Raw genomic sequence first — 16,152 nt, forward strand, 5'->3', positions numbered from 1 at the left:
TCCCAGTGATCCCGTGCACAAGTGGAAATATGAAAGTGATTCTAGTATAGTTACATGATTTACCAGCTAGGTGAGGAGATCAGAGAGTAACAGTATGTCAGCATCCTTCATTAACCCTTCAGTTTTGAATACAGATTGAAGTGAGTGGGTCAAAGCTGATTTACTTCGTAAATCTTTAGTTGTACAGGAGAAATGAACTATAGACTGTTACAGTTGCATTAAAGCAGTAACGTGATTACATTGTATTGTATGAAAAATGACGTATGCTGCCAGTTGAGCAAACTGTACAATCAACCGTGGTTTCCATGGCGATTCTATGCAACTGAGGACTATACCTATGTACGCGGAAACATTAGCCTATAGGTCTATGTTGGAATGCAATTTGAATAGAGGCAAACGTGAAAAAAGTACACACATAACTTAAATATTAAAAGCTACAGTAGAATGAACATAATCTAACCATTGATGAAATGTACATATATATGGCTTGAAGTTTACTGTTGAGTTGCGTAAAACATTCCAGTTTCCGGCCTGGTTTTTTGTATTTTTTCTCATTTCCTTGAAGCTTTCATAGACACGACGTTGACAGAATTGTTTACCCTCCTCGACGATTAAGAGATGGAGGAATAGATGTGCCTTTGGGCTTGGTCATTATGCAAATATCATGGTTAATTGCAGCGTACAAGAGCTTCTAAAGTCAAAGAATTCGCCAGCTTTAGAAGAAAAACGTATGTCTAGTTCGTGGTTGGCATATAATGGGGAAATATGCACATTCATCGGTAAGCAATTCGGTACTAACTACTTGTGATTTTATAGTATATGTGATATATATATTGGAATTTACTACATTCAATGTCATCATTCACATCAAAAACACGAGAAGAAAGGTAGCCATTAGATATTTTGTTATGTTCAATGTATTGAAACATTACAGACACCTGGTACTCATTTTGTAATCACCAACAGTTATGCGACAGTACACATGAGAAATTATTGCAATGGATTTTGCTCAATTGGTTTCAGTCTTTGCTTGAGTCCATTATAGTGCAAATCACAAGTAATTACTGCCATCTGATCCATTTGGGAATAACACCTACAATATATTTATCAACACTCTTTGAAATAAATGTCAATAATTGAGAAAGATAGCAAGATCTTTTGTCGTTTTCTCCAATCCTGTAGCCCCACGCAGGGTTTTGAGGGTCCTTGGAGACAGTCTATAGCGCAAGACAGAGCGATTACATTTTATGAAAAATCCAAAAGCTAACTATATTTCTAATGACGATGTATAGAATGTTGTGAGTTGTGCAGACTATAACTCACGTAATATCCATTTTTTGTTTGAATTGTTCGTATTATTGATATCAACCTAGTAGTTTCGTTTGTTCAAAAGATCTTTTACAGATATGTAATTATGATTACCTTATTTTCCTGTCTAGATCTAGATGTGTGTTCATAAAGATGAAATTGTGATGGGGACGGTGGTGCCAGTATTCTAGCAACACGTTTTCCAACCACGCATTTTCATTCACATATGTAATGCGTAAACACCATGCTGAGTTGACTATCAATTTCATATTTATGTAATGTTTAGCTTAAAAGTCAGTATTTGTTGACACTATTTTCGTAACGCTGTTCTATTGTGACTGATATAATACACGACTGTAGACTAGCTGTTTACTAACTGCATCATATGTTATTGAATTCAAGTTCTGTTTATACCTACATCATGGAAATAACTACTATATAGTCCTTGATTGCTTCAAACAAACAAACGCAACTACAACTTGTTGATTCCGATATCTGACTAGTTTTACAAAATATCTACAAATCGCTATAACTGATTAAAAGATAAAAAGTGGGAAAGGATACAGAAGACGTTCATCCGGGACCTAGAAATGTAGGTTTTGGTAACCACTGTCATGGTATATCAAGAATTAGACTGGCAAAGTCGGCGGGCGTTTTTCCTCCATTTCATGGTCACGCAAGATTTCATTTTTCGACTTTTCTAGTCTCATCACGCAAGCTCATTGAAAACTGTCATCAGTATAGTAAACGTGAGTTAGAGGAATTTGAATAGAAGGAGTGAGAGCGCTAAAAGAAAACTAACAACTTGAGCAAAAAAGCCATTGACTTGGATTTGAAATTAGTCCCCAGATAATATCACCAAGCATGTAACCACGTTGCAATCCTTGTCTGTGTGGCAGCGCTGCAAAACATTCATTATTTTTTACAATTATACGATAGTTGGCTCTAATAGTATGAACACTGTTCAACTGATTGAACGATTGTAAATGACATTTTCAGAACGTCTAAATTTGAATCATGGGATACAATGTGTGTTGTGACCAGTCAGGTGTTTCTTCGTTTGTCCCCCATCACTGCTTACACGTGATTAATGGTTTCAAGCTGGAGTACTCTGAAGAAGGTGAACATCAAATCTTATTCAGTGGAACGTAGTTAGGCTAGGAGCAGTTGCAAGTCTACCAAGGGACTCCGATTATCATCTGTTATACCACTCTCACTCACATGCTGATGTAATGATGATAAATACGAACAATATTTTCCATCAATATATGTCACTCCCTAGCAAAGTGTTATTTTATCAAGCAGCGATTTTCCTTGTCAAAGACAAGTCCGTAAAGTTGTTTTGTTATGTGATCATTGGCTCAGATGGCTTTGTTCTGCACCAATGAATCATCTTCAAGGCATGATGTTCGTGCACATTTCGCATCAGGTATGATTTTCAATGACGTCATCTCAATGTCCAGACACTACCCTTTGATAGCGACATATTACATATTCACACATCTCAACATATCACACATGTACACAATTCGTCTCATATAGTTTGGATATCATCCTGGAGGGTAATCGCATTTATATTGCATGCATGCCTGTTGGCCATTATATTTATACATAATCTCAGAAACAGTCAAAAACGAGAAATCAGTGCGGCCAATACAATAGATCATGTAAGGAAAAATAACAAGGAATAAATAGAATTTTATTAACTAAAATTTTTCAGAAACTACAGAATATTATTAGGCACGAGTGAAAGCAATAAATTTACATAACAAGACATGCTATGTTAACATAAACCTAACAAAAACATGACGACGTGTTGATATGAAGGACTTCCTGTGATTTAACGTACAATGCGAAGAAAAACAAGCTTTCTATTGAAACAATCTACTAAATCGGTGTGTTTTGTGTAATAGTGATTTGTGGTTGTCCATCATTTTTTTTCGGTGCAATATATCCACACATGGGGTAGGTGCAGTTCTTTAAACCATGAATTTACAGTTTGAGTTCAATCTAACTCGTGTGACTTGCGAACAACATTACATGGAAAGGCTTATATATATACTAAATCGTCCACTCTTAAAATCATTCATTTATTTTTTATTTAATTTGGTAGGACATTTTAAGGTTCAAAGACTTTAGAAAAACAGTGGTCAGAAGTTTTTTTGTTCAAACCTCAGCCATCTACTGATTCAACGGGTGGACCTTTTTAGAAGATGGGACTCTGTTTTATTTCAAGATAAACATGATTTTAGGATATTTGTGGCTCATCTCATAAAAAAGTCCAGGGTAATAGAAATCAGCTGTCCATCCCCTAGACCAATGTTTCGACTCCTAATTTACTGGCAGCTGTAAATATATTGACTGGAAGGAATCAATGAAACACATCGGTTCAAAGTTCAAAGTTTATCCCCTTGACTTAAAACACAAACGGGTTCTTCTGAATGATGTCACGTGAGCGAAAAAAACAAAACAATTTAGAGTGCACATTATTTTCCTTGGAATGGCTTCAATGTTTGGGACATCTGAAAGAGAAGATAGTTACATTAGTAAAAGAAACACTAACGTCACGCAGAAAAGGCCTTCTGACACTTTAGCGATTAGATATCAGAAAAGTTAGAATATATATGTATGGCCAAAGCTTATATAAATGACATTCTGCCACAAGGAATTGTACCACAACTTACCTTAGGAAATTACAATTTAAGGTTGCTTATAGACGTAGCCAACCGCACTCCATTTGCACTTAGCATCAGCATATTTTCCAGGTGCAACACAGTATGTAAACATATTACATTTACATGAGAACTTTGTCTTGGCAGATGGCTTGCATACTTGTCCAACTGAGCAAGAAAGCTGTCGGTAACAAAAAGAATAGTCTCAGAATAAACTATTTTACATAACTTTGCTTGTCTTAATGTACTCCAGAATAGATGTCCATTTCCCTAGTCGTATCTAAGGAACACCCAGCAACATCGTGTTAGTATATAGACTATAGTGAAGTTCAAATCTGATTTAAGGCAGCCATCTTGGAAGTCATGTTTTTACAAAATAACCTTTGACATGGGATATCACGTGACGTCAATACGTCACTACTTCATTCTCTTGTAACCATGTCATAAACATACTAATTTTAGGTTTATATTACGTTGACATATATCTTAAGCCATCGAGATTAAATCCCGCAATGACAAAACAAAACTGAAATCGTTTTTTGATAGATCCATGCCACAGGTTGGACCAGTGATAAGACTTGGGGAATTGTATTACTAAACATCATTATTATGGTCGTCAATGTTAATAACGTGATAAGTCGTGAAAGTCTAACCACAACGCGGTGACGATATTGTGGCTAGATTCTAAACAAGGAGAATACTCAAGTTAGGAATACATCTTTCAAACTACAAATCGCACTACGAGAATTGGAACTAAACAAACAAACAGACAGACAGACAGACAGACAGACAGACCTATTTTGAAAACCGCTTTCCCATGCTGAGATGGTACACACAGGGCTTCAGCATGACACTATACACAAGTTACATCTCCCCTCCCCCTAATATCACTTACTATTGAAGAATAATCCTTAATCGACTGGTCGGTTCCACTGATAGGGGAGTAAGCCCTCCTCCACATCGCGTCTCCACCATCTCCTTCATCGACATTAGTCCTATCGAAGAGTTCGTTTTGTAGTTGTTTATCAGCATCATAATACGGATAGGCCACCGCAACGTCCAATATGAGAAACACACTCAAGGTGATCAATGCTGTAGCCACTATAGTCTGCATCATCATCATTATTTCTTATTGTATTCTGTTGATAAAAACATAATGTTTTCAATAGATTTTGGTCAATGTTTTAGGACAACTGTACGGCTTACTTTAATAATTGGACCGCCATTAGTACGTTTCTGATTTTTATTGTATCTTTTATTTACTTTTGATCATTGTTTATTTTTTTCGAGTATAAACTAGAGGTCTATAAACTATTAGCAAACTAACATTGGATCCACAGTAAATTGTCACATTCCGACCCCCTATCGAGGTTACCACATAGTCAAACTGTATCGAATTTGTAGTCACTGACAGATTTCAAGGCTTTGAAATAAAATAAGTAAACCGAAAGTAATATAAATGCATAATTGATATCTTTATCCCATTACTCATTACCCCACATTTTAATGTGTGATAACATCAAACGAAAGTTACAAAATAGTATTTTCAAATCAATTTAGTGTGTTATTTTTTAGTGACATTCACAAACTATATTTGTTTTGCATGAGATTATTTGCGAAACATTACTTCCCCAGCTATACTATTTCAGATTGTTGGGCGTGACTTTCAATATGGATATTATTAATATTTCAAACTTAAAATCTAAACATGTATATCATGGATTGGATTATTACTATGCTGTGACGTATTTCATTGTTGTGATCATTATCTAAAAAGGTAATCTCACGAACTGAAACTCTCCCAGTACACAAAAAAACGAAGTTCGCATGGTCAAACATTACGTATTGCTTTTTATCATTCATATTTAATCCACAAAGGGTAAAATATCAATTGAAAAAAAGAGCTTTCTATTAAATAGATTGTTGCGTACGATTGTAATGAATTCCAATAGAAAAGTCATTTCCCTAGCGACAAAATCACTAATGATGAAAGTGATCACAAGCATACAGAATCACGTTTAATCTAGAGACATGTGCTACATGATATAGACGGTTCATTTGTGTGGGAAACGTGTGCTACGACTGAGTACTAGGTATGATGAAGCCATTCTAGGAAGTTGGACTTTTAGACCTTACCGCGTAAAGTTACAGTGCGAAAAGAACTGATACTAACGTATGTTATTTTAAGTGTATCGCAATCTAGTGGACTACAGTGCCCAAGAGAAATGGATTTTTGCATTTTGCCTTCCCGATTTCATTGTAAACTGAGATTATCTGACTGACAAAGGCCATATCTTTATTGTAAGAAGGACATATTTTTATGGCACCATGAAGAATTCATGAAGTGAAAAACATATCAATATCTATATAAGCTTATGTTTCATATTTAATAGAGAAGTTCAGAAGACAGTATTTCTCTTAACGGGACTGGGTGACCTTGACGGAGATCTTACTATTGATGCAGTACAGTGATTTATGATGATTGCCACTTTTGTGGAAGTCTCAGACAATCCTAATCAAATATTTAGGCCATCATCAAAGTATATATCATCCTTATATATGTATGTATCCAGTGTTCCAGCGATTACTTTCTCACTCTTTATCTGTGGGCTACTACATTCGGAATGTCGTCAACTCGATTTGGGTTTTATCAACATCAACTTACAACTCACGAAAAAACTCAGGTGCCTTTACTGGTTGCAAGCAGGAACGAGACAAGTTTCATGCAAAGACATACAATGTCATTAGTGTTGGTAACTTATCAAAGCATAATTACCACATGAGACAAGATCCAGTGACTCTGTTTACTGATAGAATGCTACACATTATAACATTCGGTAGACTATTATCTTCCACAGATGTATAAAAAAAACTGATAAAAGTATTACGTGAGGCATCTGACATCCGCTATTGTTTTTGTGTCAGTTGTGTTGTTTTACCTAATTTTGCCATTGCCTGAAGTTTCGTAGCCCACTTCATTCAAGCAAACGAAATCCAGAAAATTATGTCTGCTAGAGTAACTCGATTCTGTGCATGAGATCTGAGTCAAATTTTCATATTTTTTCTGAACTGAATTTCACTCAGATCGTTGGAATATGTCACAATTGCGTGTCACAACACCGATAGAAGGTTTACATTTACAGCTTTAGCTATTTCCCATTACCAAGATAAAAACTACGAGTTTAAAATTTGCCGATTTGATCGTTACATTAAAAACCAACATCATCCACTGGAATGATTATGATGATGAGAATAAAATGCGGTGAGTGGCGTGTACGAGTTCTATACTCTAGACCCAAAAGTCACGAGTCATACGTGAATGAGATAAAAAAAAAACTCTATTGGTATAGCAACAACGCAAACACTTCAAAATGAAACTCTCAGGATATGACCCATGTGCTGTCAAGATGTCAAAATCGACGAATCCAAACCCCGTAAGGAGGCAAACAGAATGGAAAAATACTTGTTTTCATAATCCTTAAAGTCAATTTTTCACAAACGTATGCAATGCAATTTCGATTCGATTAGTCTTGGTTCGTTGTCATCTAAACCTAGGCTTCGTTACTGCAAATAGAGCATGACTCAGTTCAAGGTATTTGTTCTTAGCTTGAGTACCTGTGTTACTTTTTCATGTCATAAAATGCATTTGATGATTCAAAAGAACTGGAGTGCCTTATAGTCTGCAATCCATTCTGTATTATTCAATACGAATGAATATCAAATAACATGAAAACAAGTAGGTTAGTATATGCCGTGGGCATGCATTACCTTAGCCAAAAGCAGATACTGTCTTGTACATTCTAAACTGGATTTTGTCTTGTCTGTTTGCCCATTCTGTCTTGAAAACATGAAACCCAAGAAATAACAGGGACTAAAACCCCCAAATGTTACTACATGTAATTACTGATGTACATGTATTTGATTGAATATTCTTTGACTTAATTTAATTTATATATGTTGTTAATTTATTTGTTATGTATGTTTTTTTCCTGGTGAAATCAATAAACCAAACCAAACCAAACATTAAGGAGCCACTTGATGTGAATATTTTTTTAATTTGTTTTCAGTAAGTTACATCAAAGAGATTTAGAACGTGTTTATAACGTGAAACATACTGCTATCACTATACCAAGGTCATTGCTATGTGTCATTTTACTTCGTTTCCAGTCCTTGTAAATTTTGGCAATTACTTTAATAGCTACGTCATTAGATGACAAACCACCAGTATCGAGTAAACACCTCACATTGATGAAAGAGATTTGATTTAACAGAATACAGAATTATGGTAGGCTAATTGTAAATAGTCTTAATAGAGACAGGGTAGCAGTTATCAAAGTAATGTATCAATATTCTGACGTCACCATTGCAATATTAATAGACTGATCGCACATTTCAGTATGCCTCGAAATTGTATCGCAAATTATTCACACTATTGTAATAGGTGTGTATACAAAATTTACATGTGCTGTTGGAAAGGGATGTGGCAACTGCTGACATACAACACGTTTTGTGGCTGCATATACATAAACAATTATTCTAGGCGATAGTTGTATTAGTTACCCAAGCAAAACACATCATTAAGAAATATATTAAATAACCATGGTGTACTTTGTGTTTAGCCGCTACCACAAAAACTTTACCGGCAAGGTTTGAAGAAGATTGCAGTTGGCGGTTTTTAGAGTAGACTATAGTGAAGTTTATGGCGACGATCACTGAAAGCATGCAACCTAAGAAGAAGTACTAGTCACGAGGTCGTTTGAAAATGTCAGACCCCGATAAGCTACGGCTTATTGCTTCAATACATACATTCTACCTGACAAGATACAGAATACAGTCACATGGGTCTTAACTTACTTGCCAAGGTTATATTTCCGATACTCAATGTTTCGAGTTTATAAACTTTTATGAAGGGGTTCTGGTAAGCCGCTGATTTTCTCTGCCAAAAACTAATCAAACCTAATGTAACTTTATGTAAGCAATTTTCAAATGTAGACAATCTCCACTTTTGTTTTTCAGTGCGATATCTATCATTTTCTGTAATATTACCGAACCGAACATGGGTGTAGCCAAGGAGGTTGCAACGCAGATGAGCTGAATCTTTCAAAGTCGCGCAAAACTCCTCAAAATTCGCATATAACTTTATGTTCTTTCATGCAATTACTTTTAAGAAAACTAACTCTTTCGAAATGTTTCGCGACATGGAGGATGTAGTTTGTGCTGTAAAGACTAAAGTGACCGAATAGCAGAGTGGATTGATATGTTCGTGCATGTGCGTGTGCGTGTGCGTGTGCGTGTGTGTGTGTGTGTGTGTGTGTGTGTGTGTGTGTGTGTGTGTGTGTGTGTGTGTGTGTGTGTGTGTCTGTCTGTCTGTCTGTCTGTCTGTCTGTCTGTACGTCTGTCTGTCTGTCTGTGTGATAGGGCATCAGATAATTGTGGCAATGAATGCGTTTTTGTCTGTACCTGATGCAAAGGCGTACGATGATTCTAATTCTATGCTTTTCCAAAATTGGCCATGGTGGCGCTCTACTTCCTGTCTGTGTGTACCTTGGGGGTATACATGTTATAGGTTACTCGGTTAATCATAGAGCACTTCTGCTTTCCTCGCTGTCTGAATAATACGAAAACATCTCTGATCTACACTTCTACAGAATACCAAGGGACAAAGCTCTTAAGAAACGGTACTATGAGGTGATGACACCCCAATTTGAGCGAGGGCGCTGTATTCTCAATTTCCTGTTTGCAGCCTGGTAATGGTCGACTGTGACCACGAGCTGGTTGCTACTTTGAAATACAAGTAGGAGTAGTTCATAATTTAGCCTCTAAATCAAAGATCATCAAAGGTCTTATGCAACCAAATTAATACTCTTGTTCCAGTCATTTATTCTGTCATACATCACAATCGGATGTGTATACACCGTCTTCCCTCCGGGTTGTTCTGTACAAAAATTCAGCTATAGTGAGCACCTTGGTGATGTTTTCGGGTCTATCTATTTTTAAATGTATCAGAATAACTTAGCCTGCTGCTTCAAGCATGAATATAATGTGTATCGTCAGACCTTGAATATGACTGCCGTCTGTTCTCTGTTCGTCTGTTCATGCTAACCAGGGACTCATTAACAATATCCCAGCGGCCATCGTTAATAATAGATAAAAGCCTGCAGGTGGTGACTAAAGATTGCCATATATATGTATATATATATATATACACGACATGGAATCGTGTGTGTATCGATATGAAGTAACATTGTTATTTATTCACCAACCGATTTCCCTTGCTGGCCACCGTTTAATAAACTTTTGACCATTTGTGTAATACGAAATAATTTTAAATAAATCAGTTGGCAAATTGTTTCTGCTCGCGAGAACAGAGAAGAATGTCCCTCCGCGACATTCTTTGAGAAAGGACTCTTGTCAATTCCGCACGAGACCAAGTACAATGTTCAATGTATGTACTCGTAACCAACGTCTTGTCAAATGACTTTAGGGACAGTATTGATTGATCAAATTATAATGACGAAGTACTGAACAGATGTATTTATTAAAAGCAATGTGCATTATAGAATAAATAAACGGGGAATATGAAAATTGGGTTCACGAAAAATCGAACGAATGACCAGAGAAGTAACAATGTCTCTTTGAGTCATAACTAATTTGGTCCTTGTATTATATTGAAAGTTGGTTCGATTGTTCTGAAACAATAGTAACTAGCAAGTAGTGTGCAAAGACAAGGTGGGTGATTCTGATATCGTTTCAGTTTATATGACTAAAAAAACCCTACTTTTTCCAGTAACCTTGTTGATAAATGTATCATTCTCAACTCCCAATCACTTATCGATTCGATTATACAGCTCACTTGCCGCAAACAGCTCACAGGAAATGACGAACGTAAAGCGAGTTGCCGAAACACCTGTTTGTGCCTTGATTTATCGAAACGTTTGGCAATGATGAATCAGCTAGTAACAATCAACTATCAAAGTGAGGCTGACTTTCAATGATTTTTTGCATGGGTGATTCGAAAGGTGAGTAGAATCCGCTTTACTAATGTCTTTTATTTTATGACATAATTAAGAGGCTGGCAGCACACAACCATATACTGTACATGTAAGTAAAATGTGGTGTTTGAACACCTGTTGTTCAATTGGTATGCTAACACAGTTGTGGAACAGTATTATGTACTTTTTACAGAAGTCAGAAAGCATGTCAGATAAAATACACAATTATCAATTGTATTAAAAGGTTATTATTGGCACTATGAGGATCATAATGTTTAAATGGGGTAAAAGTAGGGATCGGATGGCCATGCTAAAAGTTATTTGATAAATGGTGTCACTTAATGTAGAGTTTAGCCAAATATGTTTTTATTATGAACTTGTAATGGATTTTGTGGCTGGATCACAGTAGTCTGTGTCGTGTTGTTCTGCATTGTCGGTGTTGTTTAGTATTGCCTTGTCTTGTCTCCCTCTGTGTCATGTTGGTGTGTCATGTGTATTGTGTTGTGCTGTACTATAGTGTAGTGTGGTGGTGGTGGTGGTGGTGGTGGTGGTGGTGGTGGTGGTGGTGGTGGCGGCGGTGGTGGTGGTGGTGGTGGTGGTGGTGGTGGTGGTGGTGGTGGAGTTAGTGCAGTGATGTATGTTAGTAACGTACATTGTATCATGGAGAAAAAAGGCGAGGTTTGATATTTATCAATTGAAAGTGGTCTATTGGCGTTCCGTTACACGACTTGACTGTGCCGCTAATGGCGAGGATGTAATCCCATGATACGTACACAGGTAATTATTGCGGATATTCAACTACCACACGTAGATTTATGTACTCTTGAGTTTGACGATTATCTAGAATAAGACTTATTATCGGATGCAAAATGTCACTTACTTCAGAATATCAGTTTGTCAATCAAGTTTCCACATACATTCACTATGTCTTTCTGTTCTAATCGAATTTCAAATGGTAGGCTGACAGGCACACTAGGCAGATTATATACTAACATCGTAAATTTACACAGCGGTGCATCCGGAGAGTACTTAAATTTGTAACGACCCCATCATGCGCACACAGGGAATAACGGATCGAACTTCATCTGCCGATATAGTTATTATAAATATGTATGATAATATGATCAATGTGCTGGCATTCTCTGCGGGGAAGGCCATCAAACGCGTGCTCGTTATATAATATATAGACATTTTCAACAGATCATCAATTTTACATTAACCATTTAACGAATACAGATAACAGAGATGTTGTTTGTAAGCTAGAGATTTTGCTCTAGTGTGGTTGTTTTTTTAGAAGAACTTTCATTGACGGTGTTATAGTACATAGTATACACTGAAACCTGACAATTCGACAAAGGATTGAGCAAAGGACAACTATATATAAGGCACGTGACTAAAAATTGCATAGATAAATTAGGTATGTTTTGTTTGGGGTTTTCGTTAAAAAAAGACGTTCACAAAGTGTTTAATTTCGTGAAACATTATCTTTTCATTAAAACAAATACACTTACTGTTATACAGCCACACTGTAAAACTCTTGAGTGTTTTTACAGTCACTTGAGCTGAAACGACTCAGTTTCTGACCTCGCATTAGTGTCTATGCACAAGAAACGTTAATCTGCTATAGCTGTGTTAAGATTGTGATTGTCCAGGACAAAATGACACAGCCAGAGAGAGAGAAAAAAGGGGCTCCATATTTCAAAAAAGTTATTCATTCGCCAAGATTAACGAGTTGATTTCTAAGAGTGGTTGCCATGGCAACAATCATAATATCAAACCTAAGAGGAAATTAGACATTTCCCCCAACACTTGTGACAAATTGTGAGTCTAGTACTTACATATATTTGGGGATCTTATTAGTAATAATTGATGTACGCTAGAAAAATATGGAAGGATGTTATCACAAAAGATACCCTTTTTTCAATTGCTAGGTGAAATGTGCTTGTTAATTTTAATATCTTGCCTTCTGGGTTTAATTGGAATTTCTTCTCACGCTACCCCCACTTTAAGTCGACTTGATAAAAACTAAATTAATCTGAAATGAAAAAGTGTATTGTCCTTTCAACTGGCTTTCTTGTTGTGTTAGGCGGTTACTTATTGTTGTGTTAGGGGGTTTTATTGTTGGGATTAAATAATACAAAGGGCACATAACACGTAGTTAGGCGTAAAAAAAAGATACATCCCCAGGAACACTCGATTTATGATAGATTCTGAGCTCACTATACCGTATATCTCACTATAGTAATATGTTAATGTCTCGGTTTTCTTCATTTTTCTGTTCGCCTGTTTTTTGTTCGTTTGGGTTTTCAGGAATCGTTGCTAATAAATGTTTCATTTATTTTCTACCAGGTACGGCATAAACGTTAGAGGAAACACCACCGTACAACGAAAAGGCACCTGACTGTTTTTAGTCTGAGTATCGACAGTATATCTCGCAGTGACGTGAGTGCGGTGACTATTACCCGAGATCATGTAAATTACCACCTCACCCCACTCTCCATTCCGCACGATCTCCTCCCCGTCCCAACACACACGCTATACAGTTTGATATTTTCACAAACAACCCACTCTAATCAGCCACTCACTTTCATTCCACCCCATTCAAAACCGTAGGGATAAGGCGTATACTAACACATTTCTAGTACTGCCGAGATATTATACACCATAAAACCGTGTAAAAACTATCAACGAACGAACTATTGATCATATTCCATATACCGCAATATGAAACTCTTTGATTCTAGGGTTCGTACAACCGCTTATTGTGTCACTTTACGTCGTTTCATTTGATTTGTGGGCGAAATTGATGTCAATAGAAAACTAAAGCCATAGAAAAGTAAACGAAACTGTCGTATTTCTTGCCAATTAATTTAATGTAAAGAGTAACAAAACGGGACAAGAACATTAACCACCTCTAAAAAGCACCACTTTTAGTATTCTACTAGAATTTATGGGTCTTAGCCGTGTACACACATTAACACTGAGCAAACCTTTCTTTTTCCTAATTACAACGTGTACACTTTCTTTGTGCAAAAATCACTACCCACGGAGATTCACTGATAAATTTGCATCTTTAAGTCTTAACTTTCTCAGAAGTGCACACCCATGTCTGTTTCATGATATCGTGCATTTTTTCAGTATTTGAAAAAAGATGAATCTGTCGTCTTGGAAACAGAAAAATAACATTTCACATTCCAGAACACATTATTGTATATTGAAATGATCGTCTTATTCAATAATAGACGGTAGCCATGGCAATACACACATGAACGTTGCGAACCCTGTGGGTTATAATCAAACTTTGGAGTTGTGTTTGCGTGATAGTTTGATGACTGCTCTTTATGTATTTGTGTAAGCAATACATATAGTTATCGACTGTAATTCTTACGCATTGTTTTAGATAAACTTGGAGGCAGCAATTCCGCAAGTGGATCGTTATGTCACATGATAGTGTTTCCCGCAAATATTTGTGGACAAACTTCTTAATTTTTCAACATTTTACGAAAGCAATGTATACTAACTCATTTGTACGAGAATTTAAACCATGTTTAAGGTAGTCGGATTCTAAGTGGCAAGAAAGAAGTTCTTCCAAATTGAGTGAGTAGGCTCCTTCGAATCACAGTCACCTATTCACAGCCTTTCAACTCGACGTTCTAAGGTGCCATTCTTCAAAGTCTATCTATTGACAGATTTCGAGACTTCAGACTGAATCAGCACTTCACTATATTATCGTGATATGTATGTGTAATCACTGAAGTTCTCTGTCAAATCTTACATGATTTACTGAAAAGCCATAGATTATATTCACATTACCAAAGGTAATGTCGCCATTTCAGCGAAGTTTAAAATGACCTTAATCACGATATGCATTGAAATAATTTGTTAAATTTTCCACTAATTACAAATAAAATAATTACAAACATTATGTTGTTATCGAATTTCTAACGTCGTGTGGTGGTAGACACCGTTGACTAACTTACAGGAATTTAATACACACATACGAAACTATACTAAATACATCGTTTGGAACCAATCGATGAGTTACACTACGGATGAACACTGTCAGTGGCAATTGTCGCGTCTTTATAAAATATTTCTTCGATATAGTAATATTCTAGGAATCCTAGCAAGCTGCCGAGCTTCTTTTGAACTAAAGTGTCTTAATACCGAAGAAGAAATTAAACAGCACACACACACACACACACACACACACACACACACACACACACACACGTATATATATAGCATATGTCGCTCCTTAATCACACCAGTGGAACTTTCCTTTTTGAAAGGTAAAACTGACGGTTAACAACTAAAGTATCTGAAAACATATAGTTTCGATGAAAAAGACGACGTCTTCATCTCACTTGAGACCATTCAAACTATTTTCCTAAACAGACCCGAAAAACGGACCTCGGGATAGAAAACGAAAAAAAAACTTACCGGTCGTAGCAACGTCTGCTATGCGCCTAGATCTCAACGAAAGACTGAAATGGTATATACTACGTACTGCCTTAAAAGTCATATAGGTAGTGGCAAATGCGTAGGTTGTCAGTTGTGATAAGAAAAAAAGTACGTCTCCCGCACTCGGTGTCATGGTAACTACCGTTGGTGGAGACGTACTCTCCTATCCACTATGCATATTTCTTGAATGACGCAAGCCACTATTATTCGCTGGAAGTAATGAAAGCAGTAAATTCGAAGAAATGATTGGATTCCAGCATATTACAATTAATGACTTGGACCAGTTTAGTTGGTATTTTCTTTATTGATTTCTCCGCAAACGTCAGAGTGTCCTATTTTGCTTATACGCCGAGACGTAAGTGATGCAGAACCGTACCGCCCCCGTTCCGGAGTTGTTTTTTTCCCTTGGAAGTTGAAAAGCCAAGGGCGAAAAATCTTATCAAACTAGTCTTCAAAAAAGCGATCCTATCAATATTGATATGTAAAACAAATGATTATTAATATAAAATGAACAAAGATATTGACATTTCATGAATTTTGTGCGCAACTTAGGTTTTGACAAAACAAAAAAGAACAAAAAAGAACATGGTTAAGGTGATTAGTCTGAATTTCTTTAAATCAATCAATTTGTTTAATAAATTGACTACAGACAGTTCTGACAGTACATTGTCGCAACATTAGCTTGAATTACCTTTTTAATCGGTGCACAGACGATC

The 16,152-nt window shown here is 36.4% G+C and overlaps 1 protein-coding gene across 3 annotated transcripts in view; it reads right to left on the reverse strand.

Annotated features, from left to right (window-relative positions):
- Positions 1-2,975: 2,975 nt before the first annotated feature.
- LOC144435631 (uncharacterized) overlaps positions 2,976-16,152 on the reverse strand; it is a 30,985-nt gene continuing 17,808 nt past the window's right edge. For 2 of the 3 annotated variants that reach the window (XM_078124229.1, XM_078124227.1), the window contains exons 2-4: positions 4,876-5,119; positions 3,993-4,161; positions 2,976-3,830 (exon numbers count right to left, since the gene is read on the reverse strand). In XM_078124229.1, coding sequence (XP_077980355.1) covers positions 4,009-4,161; positions 4,876-5,103 — 381 coding nt within the window. In that variant the 5' untranslated portion in view covers positions 5,104-5,119 and the 3' untranslated portion in view covers positions 2,976-3,830; positions 3,993-4,008. Of the gene's footprint in view, positions 3,831-3,992; positions 4,162-4,875; positions 5,120-15,415; positions 15,548-16,152 lie in introns of those variants that run through there. The other variant, XM_078124228.1, reaches the window with a different exon arrangement.

This window comes from Glandiceps talaboti, chromosome 5 (genome assembly GCF_964340395.1).
Source record: "Glandiceps talaboti chromosome 5, keGlaTala1.1, whole genome shotgun sequence".
In the NCBI taxonomy this organism is placed as follows: domain Eukaryota; kingdom Metazoa; phylum Hemichordata; class Enteropneusta; family Spengelidae; genus Glandiceps; species Glandiceps talaboti.